Source organism: Sapajus apella, unplaced genomic scaffold (assembly GCF_009761245.1).
Source record: "Sapajus apella isolate SASKATOON/1434 unplaced genomic scaffold, GSC_monkey_1.0 scaffold101, whole genome shotgun sequence".
In the NCBI taxonomy this organism is placed as follows: Eukaryota; Metazoa; Chordata; class Mammalia; order Primates; family Cebidae; genus Sapajus; species Sapajus apella.
In genome coordinates this window covers 3,306,446-3,333,764 of record NW_022437041.1, presented here as the reverse complement: position 1 = coordinate 3,333,764, position 27,319 = coordinate 3,306,446, and the positions used below count along the sequence as shown (strand labels likewise).

The 27,319-nt window shown below is 33.3% G+C and overlaps 1 protein-coding gene across 8 annotated transcripts in view; it reads left to right on the top strand.

Annotated features, from left to right (window-relative positions):
* Positions 1-27,319, top strand: part of NAALADL2 (N-acetylated alpha-linked acidic dipeptidase like 2) — a 1,348,438-nt gene that overhangs the window by 804,177 nt on the left and 516,942 nt on the right. For all 8 annotated transcript variants that reach the window (XM_032258245.1, XM_032258244.1, XM_032258247.1 and 5 more), the window contains one exon: positions 2,807-2,926. In XM_032258245.1, the coding sequence (XP_032114136.1) occupies positions 2,807-2,926 (120 nt within the window). The remainder of the gene's footprint in view (positions 1-2,806; positions 2,927-27,319) is intronic.

The window sequence follows — 27,319 nt, the reverse complement described above, 5'->3', positions numbered from 1 at the left end:
TTGTAAGATTGTAGCTGCCCTACATAGTGATTCCTCTGATAAATCTGAGAAAGTATATTGAAAACATTCTGGAAAGGATACACCATTTTAGATGCCATTTGGAACATTTGTGGTTCATGAAAGGAGGTCAAAATATCAGCACTAACAGGAGTTTGAAAGAAATTGAGTTCAACCCTCATGGCTGAGTTTGGGGGGTTCAAGATTTTAAGGGGTTAACTGCAGGGGTGGTAGAAATAGCGAGAAAACTAAAATCTGAAGTTGAACCTGAAGATGTGACTAAATTGTTGTAATGTCTTGATGAAACTTGAATGGATGAAGAGTTACTTCTTATGGATGAACAAAGAAAGTGGTTTATTGAGGTGGAATCTGCTCCTAGACTCTGTCTTTCCAACTCCCAGGAACATTGTTGAAATGGCAACAAAGGATTTAGAATACTATGTAAATTTAGTTCACTAAAGCATAGGGTTCCAGGGAATTGGCTCCAATTTTAAAGGAGTTCTACTTCGTGTAAAATGCTATCAAACAGCATGTCATGAGAGATATTTTATGAACGGAAGAGTCAGTCGATGTGGCAAACTTCACTGTTGTCTTATTTCAAAAAAAAATTATAAAAGCTACACTGACCTTCAGCAACTGTGACCCTGATCAGTCAGCAGCCACCAACATGAGGCAAAATCTTTCTCTAGCAAAGAAGAAAAAAAAATGAACTGAAAACTCAGATCAATATTTTTAAATTAAGGTAGGATATTTTGTTTTAGACATAATGCTATTGCACACTTAATAGACTACAATATAGTGTGAACATAAGTATTACATGTATTGGAAAACCCAAACATTTGTGTGACTCACTTTATTGCAATATTTGCTTTATTGTGGTAGTCTGGAACTGAACTTGCAATATCTCTGACGTATGTCTGTATATACAAACTGATTTATATGTTCTCAAACAAGTAAGTTTTTTCTTAACCTCTACTACATATAAAAAAGATTTTTGTTTATATAACCAATTTAGTAATAGCTTTATTATAAGGCGCTGTCACTGAATCACAAATAATTAGTAGGTAGCTTGGAAATGAAATGGAAATTATAAGTTTTTCTCACTTTTATAATGTAATCGTTAATATTATGTGATCATTTACTTAATCAGACTTTTAAAATCATATATGAACAGTTATTTATATGGTAATGGTATCAGCAAACTAAAAAAATTATATTAAAGGCACTGATTTAATCATATTTTAATATGAATAAAATTAAAATGAAAAATCATTCTGACATAAGTGCTTTTAACAATTACATTACCCTGGCAAATCCATTTGAAAGTACAGCTTAACTTTTCAGAGATAGTGTAAGAGTTGTAATCATTTTGGTTCAAGAGCTACTGAGTCTGTAGCATATGCTGGACACCTGGGTGAGCATGAGTATGTAATGGGCTCTTCACCAAGGAATTTGCCTGTATTGCAAACTGAAATTGGCAGACGTGTCTAGTGAGGGCCTTAACAGAGGCAAAAACAGATTACTTTGGTAGCCAAAGTAGAGGGAGGCCATATTTGGGCAACTGAGAAATAAAATTCATCAGGTAGGTACATTTGAAATGGACTTAAGCGTATTTGTAGACTTTTTACAGATACAGATGAATGTGATGGCTAAGGAAATATTTCACATCAGAAATGTTTTCTCTAACAGATTTGCCCGTCATTTGGTGGTATTCATATGTTTCTATAGAAGCAATACTCTTTCCTCAGATGAATCTTTTATGGAAATACTATGTATAAAACTTGTTGAAGTGCATTAGTTTCAATTGAGAAGGATGGAAACTTCCAGATCTGGATTCTCCATCTTCATTTTTCCATTATTTACCATGACTAACTTTTTTAAATCAGCCTCTCTGTGGATATATGCTATAATTTGAAATACCAGATTTACATTATCATATAATCACTGGAAAGCATAACAACTATTGCTTTAATAATAAATAGATATTACAGAAAGTAGGCTTGATTCATAGGAATATATGAATCTGCAGTTCAGTACTTCTCAAGGAGAAGGAAAGGATTCACTGCATGAGAAGGTTTTTATTGGAATCTCCAGAAAGGCATGAGATTTGTTTTTGCATTAACACAAGAGGACTTTTAAAAATGAGTAACAGTGAAGTTGAATATAAGATGACTCTAGATGAATAGTGGGAAATGTGACAAAGATGATAATTTGGGGCCGTATTCTAAAGTCCTGGGTTGCTAGGCTGGCACATGCGGTTGTACAGGTTGTATTCTGCACAGCTCAAGGATTGTTCATTCAAAGCTGGCTGTTGCACAGCCTTAAATCGTGGCCATCGTGAGCAGGTGTTCATGATGACCGTGGAAGTGAGGACATTGCACTTCATTTAAATAGCAGTAGAAAACTTTTAAATTTTCTTTCAAGCCTGCGAATTATATAATTGCTGTTGAACCTTAAGGAAATTAATCTTCCAGTGTTTCATAAAATGGCTCATATTCCAGAAACATGAATGTAGAATATTCCAAATGTAGTCTGTTAGAAGAATGAACTGTGTTTGTAAATTTTTAGACAAGAGAAGGCAAAGCAAAAATGACTCGCACATTTTCTCAGGTGCCCAGAAGAATTGTTGTACCTGGATTGAAATAGAAAGGTCATGTTTATGGTAATTGGGACAGGGTATAGGAGGTAGAATTAATTCTATATTGAACATTACAAACTATTATGAATAATTTTGTTATACTAGATGGACGATTGGCTATAATTCTTCCTCCAATACATTATTTTTCTTTGTTTTCTTCTCCTCTTTCAGGCTGAAGTCATTGATGTGAGTTATGGAATGGCAGATGATTTAAAAAGGATTAGGAAAATGAAAAATGTAACAAATCGGATCGCACTCCTGAAATTAGGAAAATTGCCGCTGCTTTATAAGGTTCGTCTAATGGGTATTATTCAGTGGGTGGGTGAATATTTTGCCTTGTTTTGATGGAATTATATGCTTTTGTGGGCATGAGAGAGAGAGAGAGAGAGAAAGGAAGAAAAAGAGATAGAGGCAGAGAGTATCACAGAAAGATGGTTTTCTACATTAGAACATTTTAAATTGAGACATTTAAGAAAAATATGTTTGTGCCCTTATTTCTATAGAGAGAAAATATCTGAAGTCAGGTAACATTGAGTTCATGGGACCTCAATAAAATTGGCATAGTCTTCATAATGGTACCTATCTGGAATGGTGAAAATGAGACCACAACATTCTTATCTTTTGACATATGTGAAACTTCTAATCTATTATCAAAATGGACTAATTACCATGTTCTCTATGTTAGACAAGTATTTAGATGATTTACACCTTTTAGTGATTATTTTGTCAACTATATAACTATAGTTACTATGCTCAGGATTTTAATTAAAATATATGCTAAGAGAAGCGGAATTTAGATTTATTTGAATAGAAGTTTATTAACACTCATCCACAAGATACATTTACATAATTAAAGCAGTTCAATCTAAGTTTCTGATGATAAACCACCACAATAGATAGGCACTACTGCTCATTCTCACTTCATTTCCTTTTTCTATTAAAAAAAAATAGTGTGGTTATGTCAGCAGAACTCTCTGGTTCTGAAGATATATTGGATTTCTCCTCATTCAACCTCAAATGAGCTTTGCTAATTCCCAGGTCCAAATCATTTCCAGGAATCTCTTGACACACTCTATTAGGAAACAAGAGAGCATCCTATGTCTTTTTTTTTTTTTAATTATCTTCCTATCATACTCTCATTCTTAAATCAGTATCTAATAGTAGATTAGGCAGGCCGAAATTTTAAGATACTCTTGAAAATAGAATACACAGTGATACTAAATTTTTGCTGGATAATTTTAACATGTATTAAATGCCTTAAAATAATCATATTTTGACCCAGAAATTCCTGTTCAATCAGGAGTTGGGGTGAGGAAGAGCACACAACAAAGTTGGGGTGAGGAAGAGCACACAAAGGTGATAACATAGTGACTGTGATGTGACAAAATATTAGAAATGATATATACGTCCAGTTTAGTGTTAGAAATCATACTGCCTTTATACAGCTGAATATGGTATCACAATTCAATGTAAAGGAGAATATTTAATGACATGTAAAAATCCTCATAAATCAAAAAAGTGATAAAGAGAGCATTTATAATAATTACAATACTAATGATTTTATTATTGCCTGTGAAGGTAACATTATTAATGACATGTGCTAGATAATTTTTGAAGCATTTTTAAAATGTATTATCATATTAATCTTCAAAATATTCATATTGCTGAGGAAGGGACTATTATTATCTTCAGTTTATAAATGAAGTAAGACACAAAAAGAATAAGTGACTAGCTCAGAGACAAAGAGCTAGTGAAATGAAACAATCAGGCTCTCAACCCAGGCAGTCTGATTTCAGATCCCAAGTCTTGAATGCATATATATACTTGTGTGTGGGGAGTGAAGTCGGGGGAGCTAGAATACATCAATAGATAATTAAGAGGTTAAATTAGAACTTTTAGCTAGGATTCCATGATAAAGACGAGTGAATATTTCAAAGTTAGCTACTAAGCATCAATATTTTAAAGGAAATAATTAAAAGCAGGTTAGACTATTAAGCCTCTCACTCATATCTGAGGTAGAAAAGGTTTGGAGATTGTGGAAAGAAGATTTTATGAAGAGGAATTTTGGAGATTTATGATAAGTTCAACTGCAGGCCTGGTGACTGGAGCTTCAATGAAACTACATGGAGGGCTTAATGTCTATCCCCTGCAGTGTCGGGGACATGGTAGTCTGGTGTCTGATTTTATCTGAGAAACCTAAAGATGGGTTTGCTAAGCACTTAATAAATAAATGCAAAAAAGCCCCTGTATGTTGGGACTTGCCTGCATCCTGTAAGTAGAGAGCAGAAACGTATATGTGCATTTCCCATGAGTCAGACATAAGCTCATGTGATGCACAACCAGTGTGGTCTACCTTCATGCCTGTGGAAAATTGCCACTTGTAATGGTGACTCATTAAACATTGACCTGCCAGATTAAAGTTGCATTTGTCTAGATACAGTAAATTGCAGTAGGTACTGCTTCAATTAATTCACAAATGCCCAGGAGATCCAAAGGCAGCTTTAAACATCTGTGAGCCCCACAAGGTGTGAAGCTCCCGTAGGACAGGCACAGTAACATAAGAAAAATCCTACCCATTGAACCTCTAATTTCTAAGGCTTCTCCAACACCAGATAGGTGAGAGTTATCGTTATACATGGGGAAGGAAATAATAGACCACACCCCTTCCCCAAAAGCAGACCTGAGCTGGTGGAGGGGTAAGAAGATAAAATTTTTAATGAAGAGTAGAATTTTGATCATGGTGAGACTAGGAAACCTAATTACTTATTTAAGACTGCTAACTCAAATTGATTATAGGACTTTTTATTATCAGTACTCAGGAATAGTAGGACAGTCCAACTTTTTATTTAGGTGTTTCAGGAATAATGAACCTCTGTTGGTATTTTTGAAAGGGTAGTGGGAAACAAAGTTCTATTGCTTTTGGTACATTATATGAACTTGCTTGTTCAGCCTACCAGTGACAAAATATGTGTGGTAGGGGCCAATTATATAACTGGTTGGATAGAATTATGGATAATTTTGACTTTTCCTTTATTCTTTTGCATTTCTAAATATTCTATAATTGTTGTGTGTATGTTTTGTAAACAGAAACAGGCTTTTGAAAATTCAGGTTAAAATGCAGCAATTAAATTTTTTTTTAACCCAACCTGTTATGGTGGCTCACACCTGTCATGCCAACACTCTTGGATCATATGAGCCCAGGAGTTCAAGACCAGCCTGACCAACATGGAAAACCCTGTCTTTACCCAAAATACAAAAAATTAGCTGGGTGTGATGGTGCCCGCCTATAATTCCAGCCACTGGGGAGGCTGAGGCACGAACATTGCTTGAATCCAGGAGGCAGAGGTTGCAGTGAGCCAAGATTGCGCCACTGCACTCCAGCCTGGGAGACAGAATGAGATTCTGTAAAAACAGACAAATTCTAACTGTGCTCAGAGGTCGATACTCAAAATACTCAAAATTTCCACCAGTATATAATGGATAAAGCAAGTTTCTTTGTATTGGCTGCAGATAACATTTCCATTATGAAACCCTTTGGCCGTATCTACAAAGCAGTGAGTTAGGGGATTATCTGGAAGAGAGCACAGTTATAAAGATCCTGACATCATTTTCCCTGATAATTTTCCTTCTAGGCCTACTAAATAAACTTAACAAAAATTTCTATGCAGAAAGCCCCTTTAGACAGAGCCTTGCTACAAACTTGGCATTGTCTTCTAGAAAGAGGAGGCAGGTTGTCCTCTCTCAAACCTTTTAACTTCCATTCTAGCCATCTCTTCTGTTTTCCGTGGATTGTCCTGGAGATCTGGGGGGAACTCATTGCTGCTGTATCTGTGAATATACATTCACATGGTAAGAGAAAGGAAGCATGTATTAAACATAGTTATACAGCATGACTACAGCCAAATTTGCTTCAGCTGTCCATCAAATATATTCTGGAGCTGAAATTCAGAAATGAGGTAAAATGTAATTCAGTTTGGTTGAAAAAGTTAGAAGACCAGCAGACTTCTTTATGAATCATAAGAGCTAGTCATGATTCTAAATGAGCATTTGGTCAGGGAACATGCAGCTAAATGAGCAAAGAGAAGTTCATTTTATTTTGGCTGTGCAGTAGTTACTAAATCATAGTTTAAAAATGAATTTGGGAGGGAATCTCTACATCTGAGCTAGGGAGGGCAAAGGGGAACCATAATTATGATATTAAATTATTAGATTATCTCCTGAAATGAGGAGAAAAATAATCTGCAGTCAAGAAGGAGGAGAACTCATTAGTTGGATCATAAATACCAAGAATGTATGTGTTAATTTAATCTCTAGGAAGAGATTAATGAGAAAATCCCCACATTGCAGGGTAGGAACTATGAACTGCAAACGGCTTTCAGAAATGTGCTGTGAAATCCACATCTTGCTGCAGAAAAAGAATCAACCAAGTTCTCCAGAACTAGCTGTGCTAGTTTCCTTAAGCTGCAGGCTTAGAGGAAAGGCTTTAGATTCATTTTAGCTATGTGTTTATAACAGTTTATTTTATGGGAGAGTGCTTTAATTATTTAAACTTTCAGACAAAACATTTTGTCACTGTGTACCCAGATTTCTCTCAGTGACAACCGGACACATAGTAAAACAGATACCACGGACCTTCACAAATTCCCAAACCATGGAATAGCACTCTAGTATGGAAATTAATTTTATAAAATTCAATGAAAACATTTGACTTCTTACTTAGGGCCATTTTTACCAGAAGTAATAACCAAAAACTTACTGTGTACCACAAGACAACTAGAAATCAAGTAAATCCCTCTGAAATGTGGAGGTTGGTCTATTGTCTAAATTCACGGTCATGTCTGCCTCCTGTCCTGTAGAAGTCAATTGTGTTCTCAGTAAAATTACAGATGATGAATATATATCTTGATTAATCATGCTACTTGTGCATAATGAAATTACATAAAACATCTAAAAACTCTTGCTTCTTTTGTAAATGCAGAAATATACATCACTATCTAGTACTATCTATAATCTACTAAGATGTTAGTAAATATTAGCTATTTTTTCATTATTCTTACATAGTTTTTTATCTTTATGATGAGAATTTTAAAGGTCCAGAAATCCAAATGATTTCATACTTTTCTACAAAGGAAACATTTTCTATGTATTCATCAGCTAAGATTTATATTTTAATATAAATAGGAACTACTACAGGCAAATGGCCTTTAGATATGTGATTTGATGCCTACATTGTTGTCTTTATTGGGCTGGAGTATAACTTCAGCCCTGCTCAAGTCCATAAAGCTTGATTAGACAGACATGCCTTTGGAAACAGTCTGGAGGAAAATGAGATAGGCAATGAGAGATGGTATTGTTTGTACTTTCAAGTAAATTGCTTCTTGCAAATTAGGGAGGAGTATCAGTATTTAAAGAAAAGCAGACTTCGTATATGAATTTCAAACACAACTTAATCCAGAAAATAATTAAATTTAAAACATTGAGTTAGAGGTTTAGTGAGAAAATATTCATAGATATTGGTCATTTACAATCAATAGTCAATGAATGGACAAATGGAAGATGAATATGAAATCCTCTAGACATTTAAAGTTAATGCTGACAAATACTACATTTTGAAAGCTTATTTTACAGGAAGCATTTGCATACTTGTGATATTTGCTGAACTAGAAGTTTCATTTATTCTAGTCTCCTTTTTGTTTCCCTTAAGAACATTTGTTCAATCCATATAATTTCAGTCAAAAGAATATTGTTTGCTTTAATCTAATTAAGAGAAACCAACATTTAATCTACTTTTCTTATGGTAGAAATTGGTGGGACTCCTATTTTTCATTCCCATAATTAAAATCCATAGATGCATTTAATTAGTTAGTATTAAAGATATGTGGTGCCTAATATAATGGATACGAAAAAGGAAATCAATATTTTTAAAGATAAAATACTTGTGAGTGTGTATGTTTGTGTTTGTGTGTGTGTGTGTATATGTGTATGAGCTGTATGTATGAGCACTGATATGGCCTTGTGTAATGTGGCAGTAGGGCAGAGAAGAAAAGAAAAAAGAGAAAGACACCTTTCTACCAAAACTTTTGATACATTGTAATTTTCCCTGGTGTGAATGAACTGAAGAAATCTCTTTAAGTGACATTCTATGGATATTTAAAATATCTTAAATTCAATGTCATTAAATGATGCTTTTACATATGTACTGTATAGGAAGGCAAACTTGCCTCTTTTTTTATTAAGATAATTTTTGAAGTCATTTTATGAACAAAAATAAAAAGCAAACACTGTCTTGGTACTTTAAAAGAATGTACTTGTTCACTGAATAATTTGATGAGGCACTTCTTACCTAATTATCAGAAATAATTACAAAAAACCAAAGCCTCCATCTTTTATGATTCTGAGACTCCAGAGCTGTTCCATTTGTCATGGAAAACATAGTCAGTGCTAGAATACAAAACTGGAAAACAATAGTTTAATGTATCTGAAGGCTAAATCTGCTGCTAGTTTCTAATCAGACTGCTTTCCATTTTCCACTGGCTGAAGTAAATTACTTTTTTAATGACTTAAACAAAATACTACTATATCTACAAAATGTATTTTTTGTTGAGATACAACTTCAAACATGAGTTATAAGATCAAGATTTAGACTGTGTCATTATTCTGCAATTTATCAATCAAGCTTTTGAAAAGTAAATTTAGAAGAAGAATAATTGAATGCTTCACATTCTATTCCTGTTTTTAAAGTATTTTCCATGGCTTAAAATCAAATGAGAGTCTGTCTACATATCTTCAAAGTCTGTCATGAATAGACTGCATAATTTAGAAGTCATGCATGTGCTTTGCCTATATGATAATATAATTTAATAATACTTTGGACTATTTGAAAATTATGACATCATAGCAAGTGACATCATGTATCAGAAGGGTGGATTTTTGTATATTTCTTATTGTAATATAATCAGCATACATAATCTCCATATATTTATACAAAGTTAACAATATTAAATAAAGGTGATGAGCATTTTGTTTTTCTTAACTAAATGTTATAGCAAGGGAGAGAGAGAAAAAAGTGATGGTCAGATGAAGAAAAGAAGGGAGGAAGGGAAAGAAACAGTAGCTAATCCCTTCTACGTACTTCACCCCCGAAAACTACCCATGTTTCAGAAATATTTTTGTGTTATATAGTACTCTAAAATTTGAAACAGTAAGCTCTAGACATATTTTGGTCTCAACTTTTTGATAATTACTTGGACTCATCATCAATATAGATGTCTGCTATGGTGCTTTGTGGTAATACTGACCTATACTTTCACATTTTAACTTTTCCCTCTTCCTCTGTGTCTGGTTAAAAACTTCCGTTTTTCCTCCGTTGATACTTTCACAGCCCTTCCAATCTTCTGTATTGCTGTCTTCTCAACCTGTAATTTATTTTAAGTAGTGAAACACAGCATTGCAAGATGCAAGAATGGGAGAGACACACTCAAGTTTGAGCTCTTCTACTTGATAGTTATGTGACCATAGAATATTACTGAACCCCTCTGAAGTCATGCAAGCTTTTTCTTATTTTTTATTTTTTGGTTTTCAAAATCTCTGCATTGATGGTAAAGATACTCTCAATTCATAAGGTTGTGTGAAGATTAAATCTGAAAATGCATGCATGCTAAATTCTTAATAAATGTAAATATTATAATTAGTATGAACCCCTTAAGACCTGTATGAGGTTATATAGATAGAAAGGGCATGAATTTAATGATGGAGAACTGTGACAGCTCACTCAAACATGCAAAACTAAACTGAAGATACTAATATACTTATTGGATAAATCTGTTAAAGAAAAAGTATTAGTCTCTCAAGATTGCACTTTTGTGTTATTCAGCACTAAGGATTATGTTGGTACCATGTGGAATAATTTGATCATTGAGTAAAAAAAACAAAAAACAAAAAACTGAAGTCTTCAAATTGTTTTTGTGGAATAAGATAGAAAAAAATAAAGAAATTAATGTTAAAAATAAATACTACTTGACTCTTAAGGAGGAATATAAATAACGTCATAACAAGATAGTACATGCTTTGGATTTTTACATCCTTTAGGGTATATTTTTATGCATATACTTTTTTATTAAGGTGATTGAATAATATATTAGGAAAATAATATTTCTTAAAAATTAGAATTACATTATACTTATAGAATAGTTTATTCTAATTAAAATTTTAATTTTTTGTCCAAAATTGAGATATGTATGGTTCCCAAAAACCATATCATGAAATTGTGTATATGATGTAATTGTTCATATCATAAAGTTGTAAAAATTAACTGAAATAATACACATAAGTACTCAACACAGTACCTGGCATGTACTAAACATTCATTAAAAGTCAGCTGACATTTAATTTAATCCTATGGAAAGGTTTTATCAAGAACTATATTTTCTCCTTGGATCATATTTTCTGGGTGGTTACTATTCTATGGAGTCAAAATCTAGGTTTTGTCATTTCCTAAATGGTAGAAACCTGCTCTGTTTAAGTTAAAACTCAGTACTTCAAGGTTTAGATGTATTTCAGGAATGATTATGATGTTGACATTTTAGTTCATTGTTTTCTTATGTATTTCGGTTTAGAATATCCTCAAACTGACTTTGTGATTTAGCATAGTGACTTTCATTTCTGCGTTGATATTTCATAGGTAAGATGGGTGCTTAAGAAACAAACAAATAAATAAACCCTTATTTCTATACCAACAGCATTTTAAAAGAATTCACTTGAGGCCTAATTATTAGTAACTATATATATGGCCCTAAGTTCTCTCTCATTCTTTCTCTTTTTGTCTGACTGTCTCTTGATAAATAGAGTTTAATTATTATTACTATTTTGCTTAATTATACATTGGTAAGGAATATTAAATAGCAGTTTGCATTTTACTAATCTGTTTATAAGATATGTAGAGGCAGAATTAAATTACTTTTGGAAGTGAACACTATTGAAAATTTAATATCTGTTAGGGAAAAAGTACTTCTCCCTAATACTTATGTAATTAAAATTATATCTGCACAGTATATGTGGTTTTGAAATCAATCAGTCTAATTTTTATAACAAAATAACCTTTAATAAACTATAAAAATTGAAATCTATGCAAACATAAAATATTCACTTGAACTTGGAAAAAATATACACTCAATAAAATATTATTTTATTAAGTAACTGCTAATATATATGTTAATTTACTGTTCTCATGAATATTCATTAAATTGTTTTTTAACTGAAAATATATATTTACTGTAATTAGGCAAACAGTATTGGGACAGGTTTATAGCTCATATATATTATAGTTAAGAATAAAGCTTTTGTGGTTGTAATACTGAGGAGTTGAAGAAAAAGGACATTATATTGCAGGTTAAAAAGTAACTTCTTATTTACTAGATTTGCATTTCCGCATTTTATTAAGTTTATGCAATTTTATTTTGTATATTTTCTCTCATATTGCATTTTAGAATACGCCCAGAAATCTCATTCATTTTAGATTTTTTTATTATTATTATTGTACTTTAAGTTCTGGGATACATGTGCAGATCATGTAGGATTGTTACATAGGTATATGCATGCCATGGTGGATTGCTGCATCCATCCCCCCGTCACCTACATTAGATATTTCTCCTAATGTTATCCCTCCCCAATCCCCCGACCCTCCGCCATCCCTCCCCTGGCCCTCCCACCCCCCAACAGGCCCCAGTGTGTGATGTTCCCCTCCCTGTGTCCATGTGTTCTCATTGTTCAACTCCCACTTATGAATGAGAACATGCGGTGTTTGGTTTTCTTTTCTTGTGTTAGTTTGCTGAGAATGATGGTTTTCAGCTTCATCCATGTCCCTGCAAAGGACATGAACTCATTCTTTTTTATGGCTGCATAGTATTCCATGGTGTATATATGCCACATTTTCTTTATCCAGTCTATGATTGATGAGCATTTGGGTTGGTTCCAAGTCTTTACCATTGTAAACGGTGCCAAAATGAACATATATGTGCCTGTATCTTTACAATAAAACAATTTATAATCCTTTGGGTATATATCCAGTAATAGGACTGCTAGGTCAAATGGAATTTATATTTCTAGATCCTTGAGGAATGTTTTCCACATGGTTGAACTAATTTACACTCCCACCAATAGTGTAAAAGTGTTCCTATTTCTCTACATCCTCTCCAGCATCTGTTGTCTCCAGATTTTTTAATGATTGCCATAGTTCTAACTGGTGTGAGATGGAATCTCAATGTGGTTTAGATTTGCATTTCTCTAATGACCAGTCATGATTAGCATTTTTTCATATGTTTATTGGCTGTGTGAATGTTTTCTTTTGAAAAGTTGTTTGTTCATATCCTTCACACACATTTTGATATAGTTGTTTTGTTTTTTCTTGTAAATTTGTTTTAATTCTTTATAGGTTCTGGGTATTAGCCCTTTGTCATATGGGTTACATTACAAAATTGTTTTCCCATTCTATCGGTTGCCGGTTCACTCTAAAGATTGTTTCTTTGGCTGTGCAGAAGCTCTGGAGTTTAATTAGATCCCATTTGTCTATTTTTGCTTTTGTTGCCATTGCCTTTGGTCTTGCCTATGCCTATGTCCTGAATAGTATTACCTAGGTTTTCTTCTAGGGTTTTTATGCTGTTAGGTCCTATGTTTAAATGCTTAATCCACCTGGAGTTAATTTTTGTGTAGGTGTAAGGAAGGAGCCCAGTTTCAGCTTTCTGCACATGGCTAACCAGTTTCCCAACACCATTTATTAAACAGGGAATCCTTTCCCCTTTGCTTGTTTTTGTCAGGTTTGTCAAAGATCAGATTGTTGTAGATGTATGGTACTACTTCCGAGGCCTCTGTTTTGCTCCATTGGTCTATATCTCTGTTTTGGTACCAGTACCGTGCTTTTTTGGTTACTGTAGCCTTGTAGTATAGTTTGAAGTCAGATCTCATGATGCCTCCAGCTTTTGTCTTTTTGCTTAGGATTGTCTTAGCTATTCTGGCTCTTTTTTGGTTCCATATGAAGTTTAAGGTGGGTTTTTCTAGCTCTATGAAGAAGGTCAATGGTAGCTTGATGGGGATAGCAATGAATCTATGAACTACTTTGGGCAGTAGGGCCATTTTCACGATATTGATTCTTCCTAACCATGAGCATGGAATGTTTTTCCATCTGTTTGTGTCCTCTTTTAATTCCTTGAGCAGTGGTTTGTAGTTCTTGAAGAGGTCCTTCACATCCCTTATTAGTTGTATTCCTAGGTATTTTATTCTCTTTGTAACAATTGTGAATGGGACTTCACTCATGATTTGTCTTGCTGTTTGTCTGTTATTGATGTATAAGAATGCTTGTGATTTTTGCCCATTGATTTTGTATCCTGAGACTGCTGAAGTTGCTTATCATCTTAAGGAGATGTTGGGCTGAGATGATGGAGTCTTCTAAATATACAATCATGTGGTTTGCAAATACAGACAATTTGACTTCCTCTTTTCCTAATTGAATACACTTTATTTCTTTTTCTTGCCTGATTGCTCTGGCCGGAACTTCAAATACTATTTTGAATAGGAGTGTTGAGAGAGGGCACCCTAGTCTAGTGCCACTTATCAAAGTGAATACTTCCAGTTTTTGCCCATTCAGTATGACATTGGATGTGTGTTTATCATAAATAGCTTTTATTATTTTCAGATATGTTCCATTGATACCTAGTTTATTGAGAGTTTTTAGCATGAAGGGCTGTTGAATTTTGTCAAAGGACTTCTCTGTGTCTATTGAGATAATCATTGTTGTTTTTTGTCTTTGGTCCTGTTTATGTGATGGATTACATTTACAGATTTGTGTATGTTAAACCAGCCTTGCATCCCTGGGTTGAAGCCAACTTGATTGTGATGGATAAGCTTTTTGATGTTCTGCTGGATTTGGTTTGCCAGTATTTTATTGAAGATTTTCTCATCAATGTTCATCATGGATATTGGCCTGAAATACTCTTTTTTAGTTTTGTCTCTGCCAGGTTTTGGTGTCAGGATGGTGCTGGTCTCATAGAATGAGTTAGGGAGGATTCCCTCTTTTTGTATTGTTTGGAATAGTTTCAGAAAGAATGGTACCAACTCCTGTTTGTATGTCTGGTAGATTATGAATTTTCTGAAATTAATAAATACATAATTACTTGAATATTATAACCATCTAACATCTTAATTATTTAAATATTTCAATCATCTAATATCTACATTTAAAAATACAACATAGAGTGTTAATCGCTATTGGAATAATTTTACATTTTAAATCAATTTTTATTGAAAAATTAGGAAAAGTTAGAGATTGTATAATCTAGGAATATACATAGCTAATAGCAGACTTATAATTTGCCTAATATTCACAATTAAGGAAGAACTACCAGAAAATTCTTCAGATAAAATTTATTTATTCTCTAAGATTTAGTTATAATTTCCCTTTTGTTTCAATCTAAATCTTATTACTTTATCAGCTTATTAAAATGACGATTCCCTACCATTCAGTGAAGAGGTAGTGTACTTGTGCTTCATAAGTAGATAAAATACTCTTATTAACCTTCTTTTATAATTCTTACACAAAGATAATTTTCATGAAATTGTAGGTTAAATTTCATCATATATAAACATGAGTCATTGAATGAAATTCAGGAATAACTCATAGTTCCAACAAGCCATGAGGCCTGACATTGTTTCAATACCCACAATAATGATCATTTTAATATAACTTGTTTTTAATAGTAGCATATCTATAATTAAATAATGTACAACCTGGTGATGGTATTATGGATATTAAAATACCTGTGATATAATTTAATATTGTATTTCTGTTCTGTTAAAAAGGACAATTTTGATACTTTGCTTTGTCTTACACTTTGACTATTATCAATCCTTATGATTGGTTTTATACATTTTAAAAGTTCAAAGATTTCTTAGCTTTAGAGTAAAACTAGTGAAAAAAAAGTATACTATTTGGCCAATTAAAATGCAAGTGGCTCTTCTTCCAATTGTATTATTAATATAATAGCCAGGCAAGCATTGTTAAAGCTATTTCAAATCTTACCTTACTGAAAAGTTTTCTGTGACTTCTACAGAACATTATTGGCAAAACATATACAAAAGTATTTTCTTTGTGGTTTTGAGAAGTTCTTACTATGACTTACTAAATATATAGGATTCTTTTCATTTGTTTTTCCCGGCTTTATAAACTGTGTGCTCTAACTGATTATGAAACATGGAAGTCCTATCCAGTTTAAAAATAAGGATCAGATCCTAATAAAGCAAATGCCTAGTTGTAGCCAATTAAATAATTTATTTATTTTTACCCCTGCATTCAGCTTTATGAAAACCCTTGGTTCACACTGCTATCTCAGAGATCTCCAAACCTTCTTCAATTTTGAGTAATGCCTGACTCATAAATCCTTTAATGCTGAAATAAACTCTGTTAAATTTATTTTGTCTTAAGTTTTTCTTTTAGAAAAGACAGTTTATGTCAGGATAATACCCACTTAATATCCTTCTCATTGGAAAATTGGTGAGAATATCATATCTGGGGTGATGGGGTTAGGAGCAAAATAGAGGTAACTAGAGGCAATCGAATTCTTCACAGTTCTGACATGAGTGGTCTCCATGTGTACCATTTGGATCATGTATACATGAGAGGTTTCCATGTGTACACTCATTTATACTTAATGATGAAATTCCTACCTCACATCCCATGGGTATAGCATCTGAACAGTCATATGGGGTTTGAGTCCCAGGTTTACTATTTAAATGCTGTAAGTCACTAGTCAAACTTTTTAAACTTTCTAAGACTTCATTTCTTCCTTGGAAAGCCAGTATAATGGTAATGTTGTCTTCATATCACATAGCCTTTAGTAAATGCTTGATAAACATTTATTATATTGTTATTGTTTTATAGCAAAGGTAAGGAACAGTTCCTACTTTCACTGAAGATGTTTTGAAGCATAGGTACTTGAGTAATACAGACATGCATCACTTAATAAAGGAGATACATTCTGAGAAATGCCTCATACGATGATTTTTGTTGTGCAAGTATCATGGAGTGTACTTACACAAACCTAGATGGGTATAGCCTACTACATAGTCTATATGGTATATAGTCTATATGGTATAGCCTATTGCTCCCAGAATACAGATATTACCACAGACAATTATAATATGGTGGTATTTGTGTATCTAAACATAGAAAAAGTACAGTAAAAACATAATATACGAGACAAAAACAGGTATACATGTGAGCAGTTACCATCCGTAGAGCATGCAGGCCTGGAATTTGTTCTAGGTGTCAGTGAGTGAGTGGTGGGTAAATGTGAAGGCCTAGGACCTTATTAAACACTACTGTAGACTTAACACTTTACCCTTAGACTACAGTATATTTATTTCCAAATATTTTTCTTTTTTAATAATAAATCAAGCTTAAATTACTGTAGCTTTTTTACTTCATAAACTTTTTAATTTTTTAAACTTTTTGACTCTATAAATAACACAGCGTAAAACACATTTCACAGCTGACAAAAATATTTTTGTTTATATGCTCGCTCTATAGAAACATTTTCCTATTTTTAAAATTTTAATTTTTTAAATTCTTAAAACATGTTGGTTGAAAACTAAGACAGAAGCACATACACATTGGCCCAGGTCCACACAGGGACAGGATCATCAATATCACTGTCTTCTACCTCCACATCTTATCACACTGGAAGGTTTTTAGGGACAATAACGTGCATGGAGCTTTCATCTCCTATGATAACAATACCTTCTTCAGAAATCCCTCCTGAAAGACCTAACTGAAGTTGTTTTACAGTTAGCTTCTTTAATTTTTATTTTTTGAGACAGAGTCTCCCTCTGTCACCCAGACTTGAATGCTGTTGTGGCAGGATCTCAGCTCACTGCAACCTCCACTTCCCAAGTTCAAGTGATTCTCTTGCCTCAGCCTCACAAGTAGCTGAGATTACAGATGTGTGCCACCACCCCCAGCTAATTTTTGTATTTTTAGTAGTGTCGGGGTTTCATCATGTTGGCCAGGCTGATCTTGAACTCCTGGCTTCAAGTGATCCACTACATCAGCCTCCCAAAATGCTGAGATTGCAAGTATGAGCCGCAGCACCTAGCCAAATTTTTTTTATATACATAAGTAGGAGAAGTATACCTTAAAATAGCAAATAATAATAATAATAAATTAGTAAATACACAGACCAGTAATATAGTTGTTTATTATTATTACCAAGTATTGTGTACATAACTTTATGTGCTATATTTTTATACAATTGGCAGGGCACTAGGTTTGTTGACAGCAGCATCACCACAAACATGTACGTAATGTGTTGCACTGCAATGTTAGGACAGTCTGATGTTGCTCAGTGATAGGAAAATTTCAGCTCCGTTATAATCTTACAGGATCACTGTCACGTAACGGGTTCATTCCTTGACCAAAACGTCCTATGCGGAGCCACGACGTTGTCTGTGTAACGCTTGTTTTCTTTCAGATACATAATGTCATGTAAACACTTCTTATCCTCACAAATTCTCTGTGTAAGCAGGATGGTTACTGCTGTATGGTAAGGAACTACTTCTTGGAGAGTTTGAATGTCTAAACCAATGTTGTGCCTTTACTTTGCAGAGAGCTAAGGCTGTTATTCCAAACCCAGGGCTCTTTAAGATTCTCACAATTTGTTAATTTATTTGTGTTTATGAATAAATCTTTAAGATGTCTTCTCTCAGTATAAGCACTGTTGTGTCTTCAATCATGGTTCTTTACTCCCAAATAAAGATGTTTTCAGATGACTTTAAAATGGTTCAGAATGAGAAAGATACACAGACAAAGTAAAGGAAATGTGAGAAAATTAATAGCTGGTGAAGTCAGATAATAAATATGTGAGAATTTATCATTATAGTTTTCATTTCTATTAAAATCTTTAAAATAAAAATTTTCAAAATAAAAAAGTGGGAGGAAGAACAACCAGGATTTCCAACAACTGCCTGAAAATGCATCTAACCATTTTAGCATGAGTTTAGCTTATTCATTTCTCCCTTGGGAGCTTATTGAGTGGTTACAATACATGCTTTCCATTTGGACAAGATTTCTCATTTATGTGGAGAGTGTTTCAGTCCACTTCTGTCCTTAGTAAATCAAGCATACTAATCAGAGGATTCTGACTCACCAATTTAGCTGTCCAAAGCCCAACTTGACTTAAGGGGATCACTTGATATTCTCCCTGCAGAGTACGGTAAAAATCAACTAGTAGGTTGGATATGGTCATTACGGTTAAATCACTCTTCATCCAAATTGGCTGAATTTTTATATTTTTATCAGATTACTGACAGCCAGGAAGACATAGCCTCAGGCATCTAAACAAAAGAATGCTGAACGTGAATTGGTGTTGAATTCATTTCCAACCAGAGTGCTGGTGAAACCATAGGGCAATTGTATATCGGAGATCGTTTATTATGAGCCAAGAGTTCTCATTAACTTCTCTGGGAAAAAATGGTGCCATTAAATCTTATCTTGAATGAGAAGAATTTGTAACTTGAAAATGTTTATGAATATTTCATAGGAATCGTCTTAGGGTGCATGCTTGTGTGTGATAGCCTGGCAAAGGTTGACAGATATGTGGAATATTGTAATGACTTGATGGATGCATATGGAATGTTTAATGGAAAAAATGAGAAGTGCCTGCTGGGCCTCCGTGATCCTCTTCCAGTATAGTGCTGATTTTACTGTGCTGTCAACAAAATTTTCACAAAAAGGATAGTTTGTGAGTAAATGAATTGAAACTGACCGGATTATTTTATTGCACTAAATAGGCCTATAAGAAATATGTGTGAGAATAAGGGTCAGTGATTTATTCTGTATTTCTTTTTATTAAAACACATTTTTAAAATCCATATATGTATAAAGGAGTTCTTAATGAATAGGCATACATATTTACTTACTGCTTTGATGTCTCAGAATCCCAGGGGAATTTCACCAAGTTTCACAGTGACAGGGGGATATGAGTAGTTTGGTCACAGAGCAGCAGATAAAGTCTATGAGAATCATAATGATATCAAAAAACAAAACAAAACTTACTGAGTTAATCTTAGAAAGAGAAAGAGAAATATATACAAAAGTGGAAAGATAATTTTTCCCAAGCATTGTTTATTGGTAGATTATCAAATATGGTTTGGTTTGCTCTATTTTAAATGATAGAAGAAATTTAGAAATAGATTTTAAAATGATTGCTGGATTATGAAAATGTGAACTATTTAATTGGGAGTTTTTTAACCTGTTACAAAAGAAGCCTGAGAAGAAAGTCAAACACAGTCTTCATCCACGTGAAAGAGTATGCATGGGTTATAAAATTAAGACACTTTCCAATCTTTGCAAAAGTTAAAAATATAAAACAGGCACTTTGGCCAGGCACGGTGGCTCACATCTGTAATCCCAGCACTTTGGGAGGACGAAATCGGCGGGTTACCTGAGATCAGAAGTTTGAGACCGGCCTGGCCAGTATGGTGAAACCCATTTCTACTAAAAATACGAAAATTATCCGGGCATGGTGGTGCATGCCTATAATCCCAGCTACTTGGGATGCTGAGGCAGGAGAATCACTTGAACTCAGGAGGCAGAGATTGCAGTGAGCCAAGATCATGCCACTACACTCTAGCCTGGGCAACAGAGTGCGACTTGGTAAAATCCCATTTCTACTAAAAATACAAAAATTAGCCAGGCATGGTAGCGCATACCTGTAATCCCAGCTACTTGGGAGGCTGAGGCAGGAGAATCACTTGTAATCAGGATGCAGAGGTTGCAGTAAGCTGATAACCTGCCACTGCCCTCCAGCCTGGGCAAGAGAGTAAGACTTTATGTCCCCAAAAAAAAAAAAAAAAAAAAAAGGCAGGCACTTAAATTGTAGCAAAGTGTATTTAGGTTGCCCATAAATAATTAATTGTATAAGATGAGACTGATTAAATACTGGAAAAGCTTCCAAAAACGGTTATCCCTGTCTGTTTTTAAAACTTCTAGAACATCTCACACCTAATAAATTATATAATACATCCTGATTCTTTTTAAAATCAGTTTTGGCAATTCATTATTAGATACGGAGGTATGTTTAGTATACGTTGCATACTAGCCAGCTACCCTTCCCTTTAGATCACGTTAGCCCCTGGTAAGAAAACTTCCAAACAAAAAATAAGAAAGCCCAGGACATTACCACATATTAGCAATGGTTTTGTGACCTAAGAGACTAAGAAATTTGTCATTTTTAGAAGCAAGGGCCTTGACATTGATGGACTAATTCAGTTCATTCCAGTAAGAGAGAAGATATTGAACATTTTCATTCAACTTATGGCAAATTCTATGCTTTTTAAAAAGCCTGCCTCAGAAATGCATCAGTCTAACACGCCTCTTTAAAAAACAAAAAAAAAAAAAAAAAGAGAAAATTTTGTCTGTATTTTGTTAAGAAAATGAGTTTATCATACTACACTTTCAAGAAAATTATGTGAAGTATTGTTCTTCACTATAAAAATGAGGACCCTGTGGGTGGATAAAGGATTTTCATCTGTGAAGTTGACCATTGTCTCTGGTACTCTGGCCAATAAAATCCTTGTTCGGACCATGATGGTATTAGGGGAAGAATGTTGTGGTTCACTCCCACCATCATCTTAATATGATCTACTGAGAGCATTTCAATTCTGGGTCAGAATCATTTGATTGGATCAGAATTGATCAGAATCAGAATCAATTCAGATCAGATCATTTCTGGCTAATAAAATTCTTGTCTGGACTATGTTGGTATTATGGGAAGGGTGCTGTTGTACCCACATACTGTAATCTCAGCATTATCTGTAATCATTTCAGTGAGACAGAGACTTGACTTTTACTCAGTTGTGATTTTACCAGAATAAAATTCATCATATTTCATTTTATGGAAACAATCAGGTTTTTAAGAATATAATTGTATGGTTCTCCCTGAAAGGGAATTGGTCTAACAATGCATTTGTATGTATGTTCCCAGAATAGACTCTTAAAAATGAGAGCATTTGATTGGCCTTGTCCATTTGGTGTTTGCCATATAGGAAATGGAAAGCCAAATTGTTTAAAATGTGCCACTTACGCTTTATTTTATCATTCCAGTCTCCAGGAATCTTTGCGACAGAGTTAAGATTAATTGGTTTAGTGGATCTGATTACCGTAGACCCTGATTTCTGTTAATAGCCATGTTTATCATCTTAATGTGAAATTTGCTTTAAGCAATTTATTCGATCACATAAATGTATGATGCCTTGAACCTGTTACATTTGACATCAGATAAATGTTGAGGTTTGAAAGGCTCATTGTGCTATATAATATGTCATCCCCGGTACTGCTCCGTCTATCCCACTAAATAGTTTAAATTATTATTTTTTAATATAGAAAATATATTTGGGAATATTTGAAAATCATGTAATATGCATCCCATTTCTCATCAAATGAGATAATTCTATGTCTACAAAAACCTGATGCTTTGGCTGTTTAATCTGTTATCTTGGGTTAGTTATCTGACTTAAGGTAAGGCACTGATATTTTGCTTCCAAGTATGACTTTTTCTAATAGAAGGGAAAATCAAAGATTGAAAATGTTGTAGGAAAAATAAATGTAATTATAGAAATATAGCAATAACATATTAATGACAATAATAACATGCAGATAAACTACAAATCAAGATAAAAAGGAATAAAATCTGATATATTTTTCAGCTTGAGTATTTACTTTTCATTGATTTAGTCTATTTTAAATCATGGTTATGTTATTTTAGTCTTATCTAATGATTTTAGTATATGTTTCATTTCTAATTGCAAAACATTAGGTTTCATGGAAGCAACATTATTTATAATTTGCCTGTAGGTTTATGAATACATATGAAAATGAATGCTTATTGTAGGTTGCAATGTAAGTGTTTGATAGATGCTGCAGTTATTTGTGTATTTATGTTCACTTACGGTTTATCTCTATACATATGTTTATAGACATAACAAATTGACCTTCTTTATTCAGCAGATATTAATTTGGTAGCATATTTGCAAGTAAGCAAGGTAATTTATCTTTCTATAAGTATTTCCTTTTAAAGCGTTCTATTATAATGAAAATGTCTTATTGCAAACCAAAGCCAAGGATTTTTCAATTGCTCCTCCAGGTTACCTTCCATGTTAGAATCTTCTATTCTTCATTCCTTTAATAAAGATTATCAACAAAGTGTATATATTATAAATTCTTAAATTTAATACTAGAAATTAAATACTTAAATTTTTCAATTTTAAGATAATAAATGAAACAGTGAAGAAACTTGCAAAAAACAAATTGTTGTTTAAGGAAATAGGAAAAAATTGAGAATTTATTCTCTTTTTTAACCTTAATGTAAGAATATTTCACAGAGAATATGTGTGTGCATGTGTATCTGTATGTGTGCATGTGTATTAAGAAATTATATTTTAACCATATTTTGTTTTGGATATACATCCATTATGGATAAATGGGTGATTTTTGTTATTTCCTCCTTTTTGCATTTTGGTTTTTTCAAAGTAATTTACAACAGGCATCCATTGCTGTTAGACTTTTTAAATTATTTCAACAAATAAAAATAGTTAAGTTCCTTAAATAATAAACATTTCTTTGGTTTCTTTCACTGTTTTAAGCAAACTGTTTTTTGATTAAAGCAGTTGTGTTAAGTAGAAGTAGAAATGTTTCCCATTTTTGTATTAGTCTGTTCTCATACTGCTGCTAAAGACATAGACTGGGTAATTTATTTTAAAAAGAGGTTTTATTGACTCACAGTTCCACATGGGTGGGGAGGCCTCACAATCATGGCAGAAGGTGAAGGGGAAGCAAGACATGTCTTCTGTGGCAGCAGGCAAGGAGATGTGTGCAGGGGAACTGCCCTTTTATAAAACCATTGGATCTCGTGAAACTTACTATGATGAGAACAGCACGGTAAAACCCACCTCCATGACGCAATTACCTTCCAAGGGCTCCCTCCCTTGACAGGTAGGGATTATTACAATTCAAGGTGAGATTTGAACAAATCGTATCACATTACAACAAAAAACTACAGTAAATACAGAGACAGTGTTTTAAATTTCAAACTTTAATGTCAGTCAACTATTCAGCAGCTAAATCATCAAATTTCAAAATGTTAGTTATGTGAACTTCTTTATTTTGTTTTCACATGCCACAGTTTGCTTCTCCCTTTTGGAATGGTCACTATATCAAAATGAAACCAATGAGAAAAGGGAACTTAGTGCTCAGTGGCTTGGGCCCTGGAATCAGTCATTTTGACTCTGATTCTTGCTCAACCTATGACCTTAAGAACATTAGTTCACCTACAAGTTCATTGATTCATTTGTAAAATTAATAGAATAATATTTGCTACCACGTGTTCAGTAAGTGAATTGAAGGTGAGCTACCTCTTCGAGATAACACAAGCCTTTTACCTCAAGCAAGAGTAAGTGAATTGGGCATATGTATATATGTAACATATTTAGAGTTATATTTTCATTTCATTGGCTTAGTTATTTTTTCCATGCTCTTGAAGATACTTCACAAAAAGGCATTATTCACTTACCTGAGAAAAAACTTGTCAGGGTCACAAATACTACAAAGTATTTTGTAGTATTTGAATGAATTTTAAGAGGTATAACCAGAGATTTCTGACTCATTATTTTACCTTATTAGCTCAACTGTTATTCAGTGCTCCTGTGCTTTTTAATGACTAAAGTTACCTCTGCATCGTGGGTGATAGTAAAGGTATGCTGGCACTGAAGAAGTTTTTCTAGCATCGTAAGATAGCCAGAGTACATTGAGGGGAGAAATAAAATGTAAAAATCAAAGGCCAGTTCCAGTTTTATTTAAACAAATATTTGCCTTTTAAAGACATACAAAAAGTAAATCCAGACAATTTCTAAGAGTGTTTATCCTAATACCTTGATAAAGAATACATATTCATATGGAATAAGTGACTTTCTTAATGTTTTTATGATGATATTAAGATTCTCAAAAATTAAACAAGACTTTTTTTCTTGTATATTAAAAACAATTCACGTCCTTTTTATTGATACACAAAGCTGGACCATTTTATGTAGTTGGGCAGGCCATGTAGTTTATAACTTACAGAGCAACAATCACAACATAGACATCAGAAATTTGTGTATTTTTAACAACCATTTTCTAGCAGACGGCAGTAAACTGTCTCCTTGTGACAAAATCGGTATATTATGACAAATTTTGGCCAGATGGAAGTCAAGTGTCTTGAGGACACTTGTCTGATATGTACCTCTTGCCCATATGGTGTCTTTATGCATATTAGTAAGAGCTCAAAATTTAACCAATATAAAATTTTGACATTTTCTAACCATAAAATACAAAGATCAAATAGGTTAATGCATGAAAATTCTAAGTACTATATATACCCAGTATTCAACAACAATATATTAGTACTCATTTTAGTATTACTAATATAATAACTGTAATAAGTTTAAACTTTTTAATAATGATGGTAGGAAAACTCCCAAAACTATTTCCTTTTCTAAAATTCATGACTGTAACCCTGTTAACCACCAGAAGTTACACCAGCATGGCACTTTTATGATATAAATAATTTTAATGTTTTTTCTTCAGTCATAAACAATGAATTTCTACAAAAATATATCCACATGAAAAAACTGCCTTATTTTTATAAAAAGTATACCCTAATTAAAATATTAATATTTATTAAACAAATTTCTATAAGGTGATTATACATGAGAACAGCATAAAGTAAAAATTTTATGATAAATTACTTTTCATGTATTATTTAAACAGAATTAATCAATTCATTTCTGAGTTTACTCAGCTCACAAGGTCCCCAACTCTCTTCGTGGTACAATTAAAAACTTACTCTTGCTTCAACAAGGCTTTTGAGGGTCTGTTTGCAAATGTATTTTTAACCCCATAGCTTTCAGCACCTTATGGGAAGAAAGTAATTTTCACAAGTCATGTGAAAATCTAAACAGATGTGAAAACCTTTCAAATAGAACTTTTATAATAGTAATAGATAGAAATAGAACATCTATAAATATACACATTCAAATTTTTTTAGTTTTCATCAAGATGAGATCCATTTCTTTCATTTTCCAATTCTAATTGTGCAATCAAATGACTTTGGCTAATCCCATTGTTAACCAACTCACCTCACTTTACCACCTAACCCCATGCTTAATCCCAGAGGCACAAAACTATGCTAACTGCTAGGAGCTGGATTAATTCTAGTCAAGAGATATTGTCAACACCCTTATGGCAACTCCTAGCAAAAAACACTGGTAACTGAACAAATAAAAACTTACAATATGCTCATTCAGAGGTCAAGGGTATAAAACTATTGAAGCCAATATGTTTTAATATATTTACCATATGTGGGTACCACATGCTATAATTTTTGTTTAAGATTTTAGCCCTGTTGTGTCAACAAGTGCTCATATTTTGACTAATGTATCTGATAACAAGCAGTAAGCTGTATCATGAAATTCTTATCAATACTTAGTTCCTAATTTATTCATTTTTTCTTCCTGAAAGCTGCAAGCTAATGGTAATGCTGTGGATCTAAAAACCGATACAGGACAGTGAAGGACTGTGCCCACTATGTTAATGTAGTTCAATGGCCAAACATCCAGAGACACAAGTGTTTTCATGTAGTATTCTTCTTTTTTCTTTCAGTATAACCTTCATCCAACAACCAAATTTAATCTTTTCTTAACATAAAGCTTATATCAACCCATACTTAAAACTTTTTCAATGGATATTTTTATCATTGACGTAAAGACCAAAATGCTTAGAACCATTTGTAAATCCTTAAATAATCTGAGATTGCATAATTCATCTTGTATAACTTCACTTGTTAGCTTCTAAAATATACCTTTTATCCTCTTATCTCAGGACATTTATTATTCTCGTTTCCTCTACTTGGATCTTGTTTCTCTTCTTTCCCTATTCAAGTTTGGCTCTACCTTCAGATCACCTACGGTTACTTTATTAGAGAATGCTTCCCTGAGCCTACAGGCTATTTCAAGCCTCCAGCGTAAATGCTGCATAGTCCCCTCTTTCTAATAAATATCACAGTTTAAAATTTAATGCATTTGTGTGATATCATTTGGTATATGAATTACCTACTACATGATAAATTCATAAAGGAATAGGTGTTGGCCATCATTTTCCACTATTATATTCTCAGCTCCCAAGACCATGCAGTCCTTGATACATAGTAGGTGTGTCTCAAAAATCATATGTTAAATGAGTTAATAACTTAATGGATGCATCTAGTTGCATCCAATTAATACACCAGAGAGAAATGCCAAACCTAGCTTCTGTTTTCAACTCTAAAACTGCCTCCTATTAGTTAACTGAGTAGCTGGGTCTAACCATCTTATACAAAGTTCAAAGGAACAAGAGGAATCTTAGCCAATGTCTGATTAGGCAAACACCGGAGTAATTTTAAAAGTAGAAACTTTTCCATGGTGTGTCAACTTTTTGGATAGGTTTGTAGCCCTTTATTTTTCCTTTCTTGCTTCTAAAGTGTTCCTTATAAAAAATTCCTTTTCTGGTGATAAGTTGACTTTGCACTCTACCAGTTGGCATACTTACGTGATATCATCTTAGTGCATTCC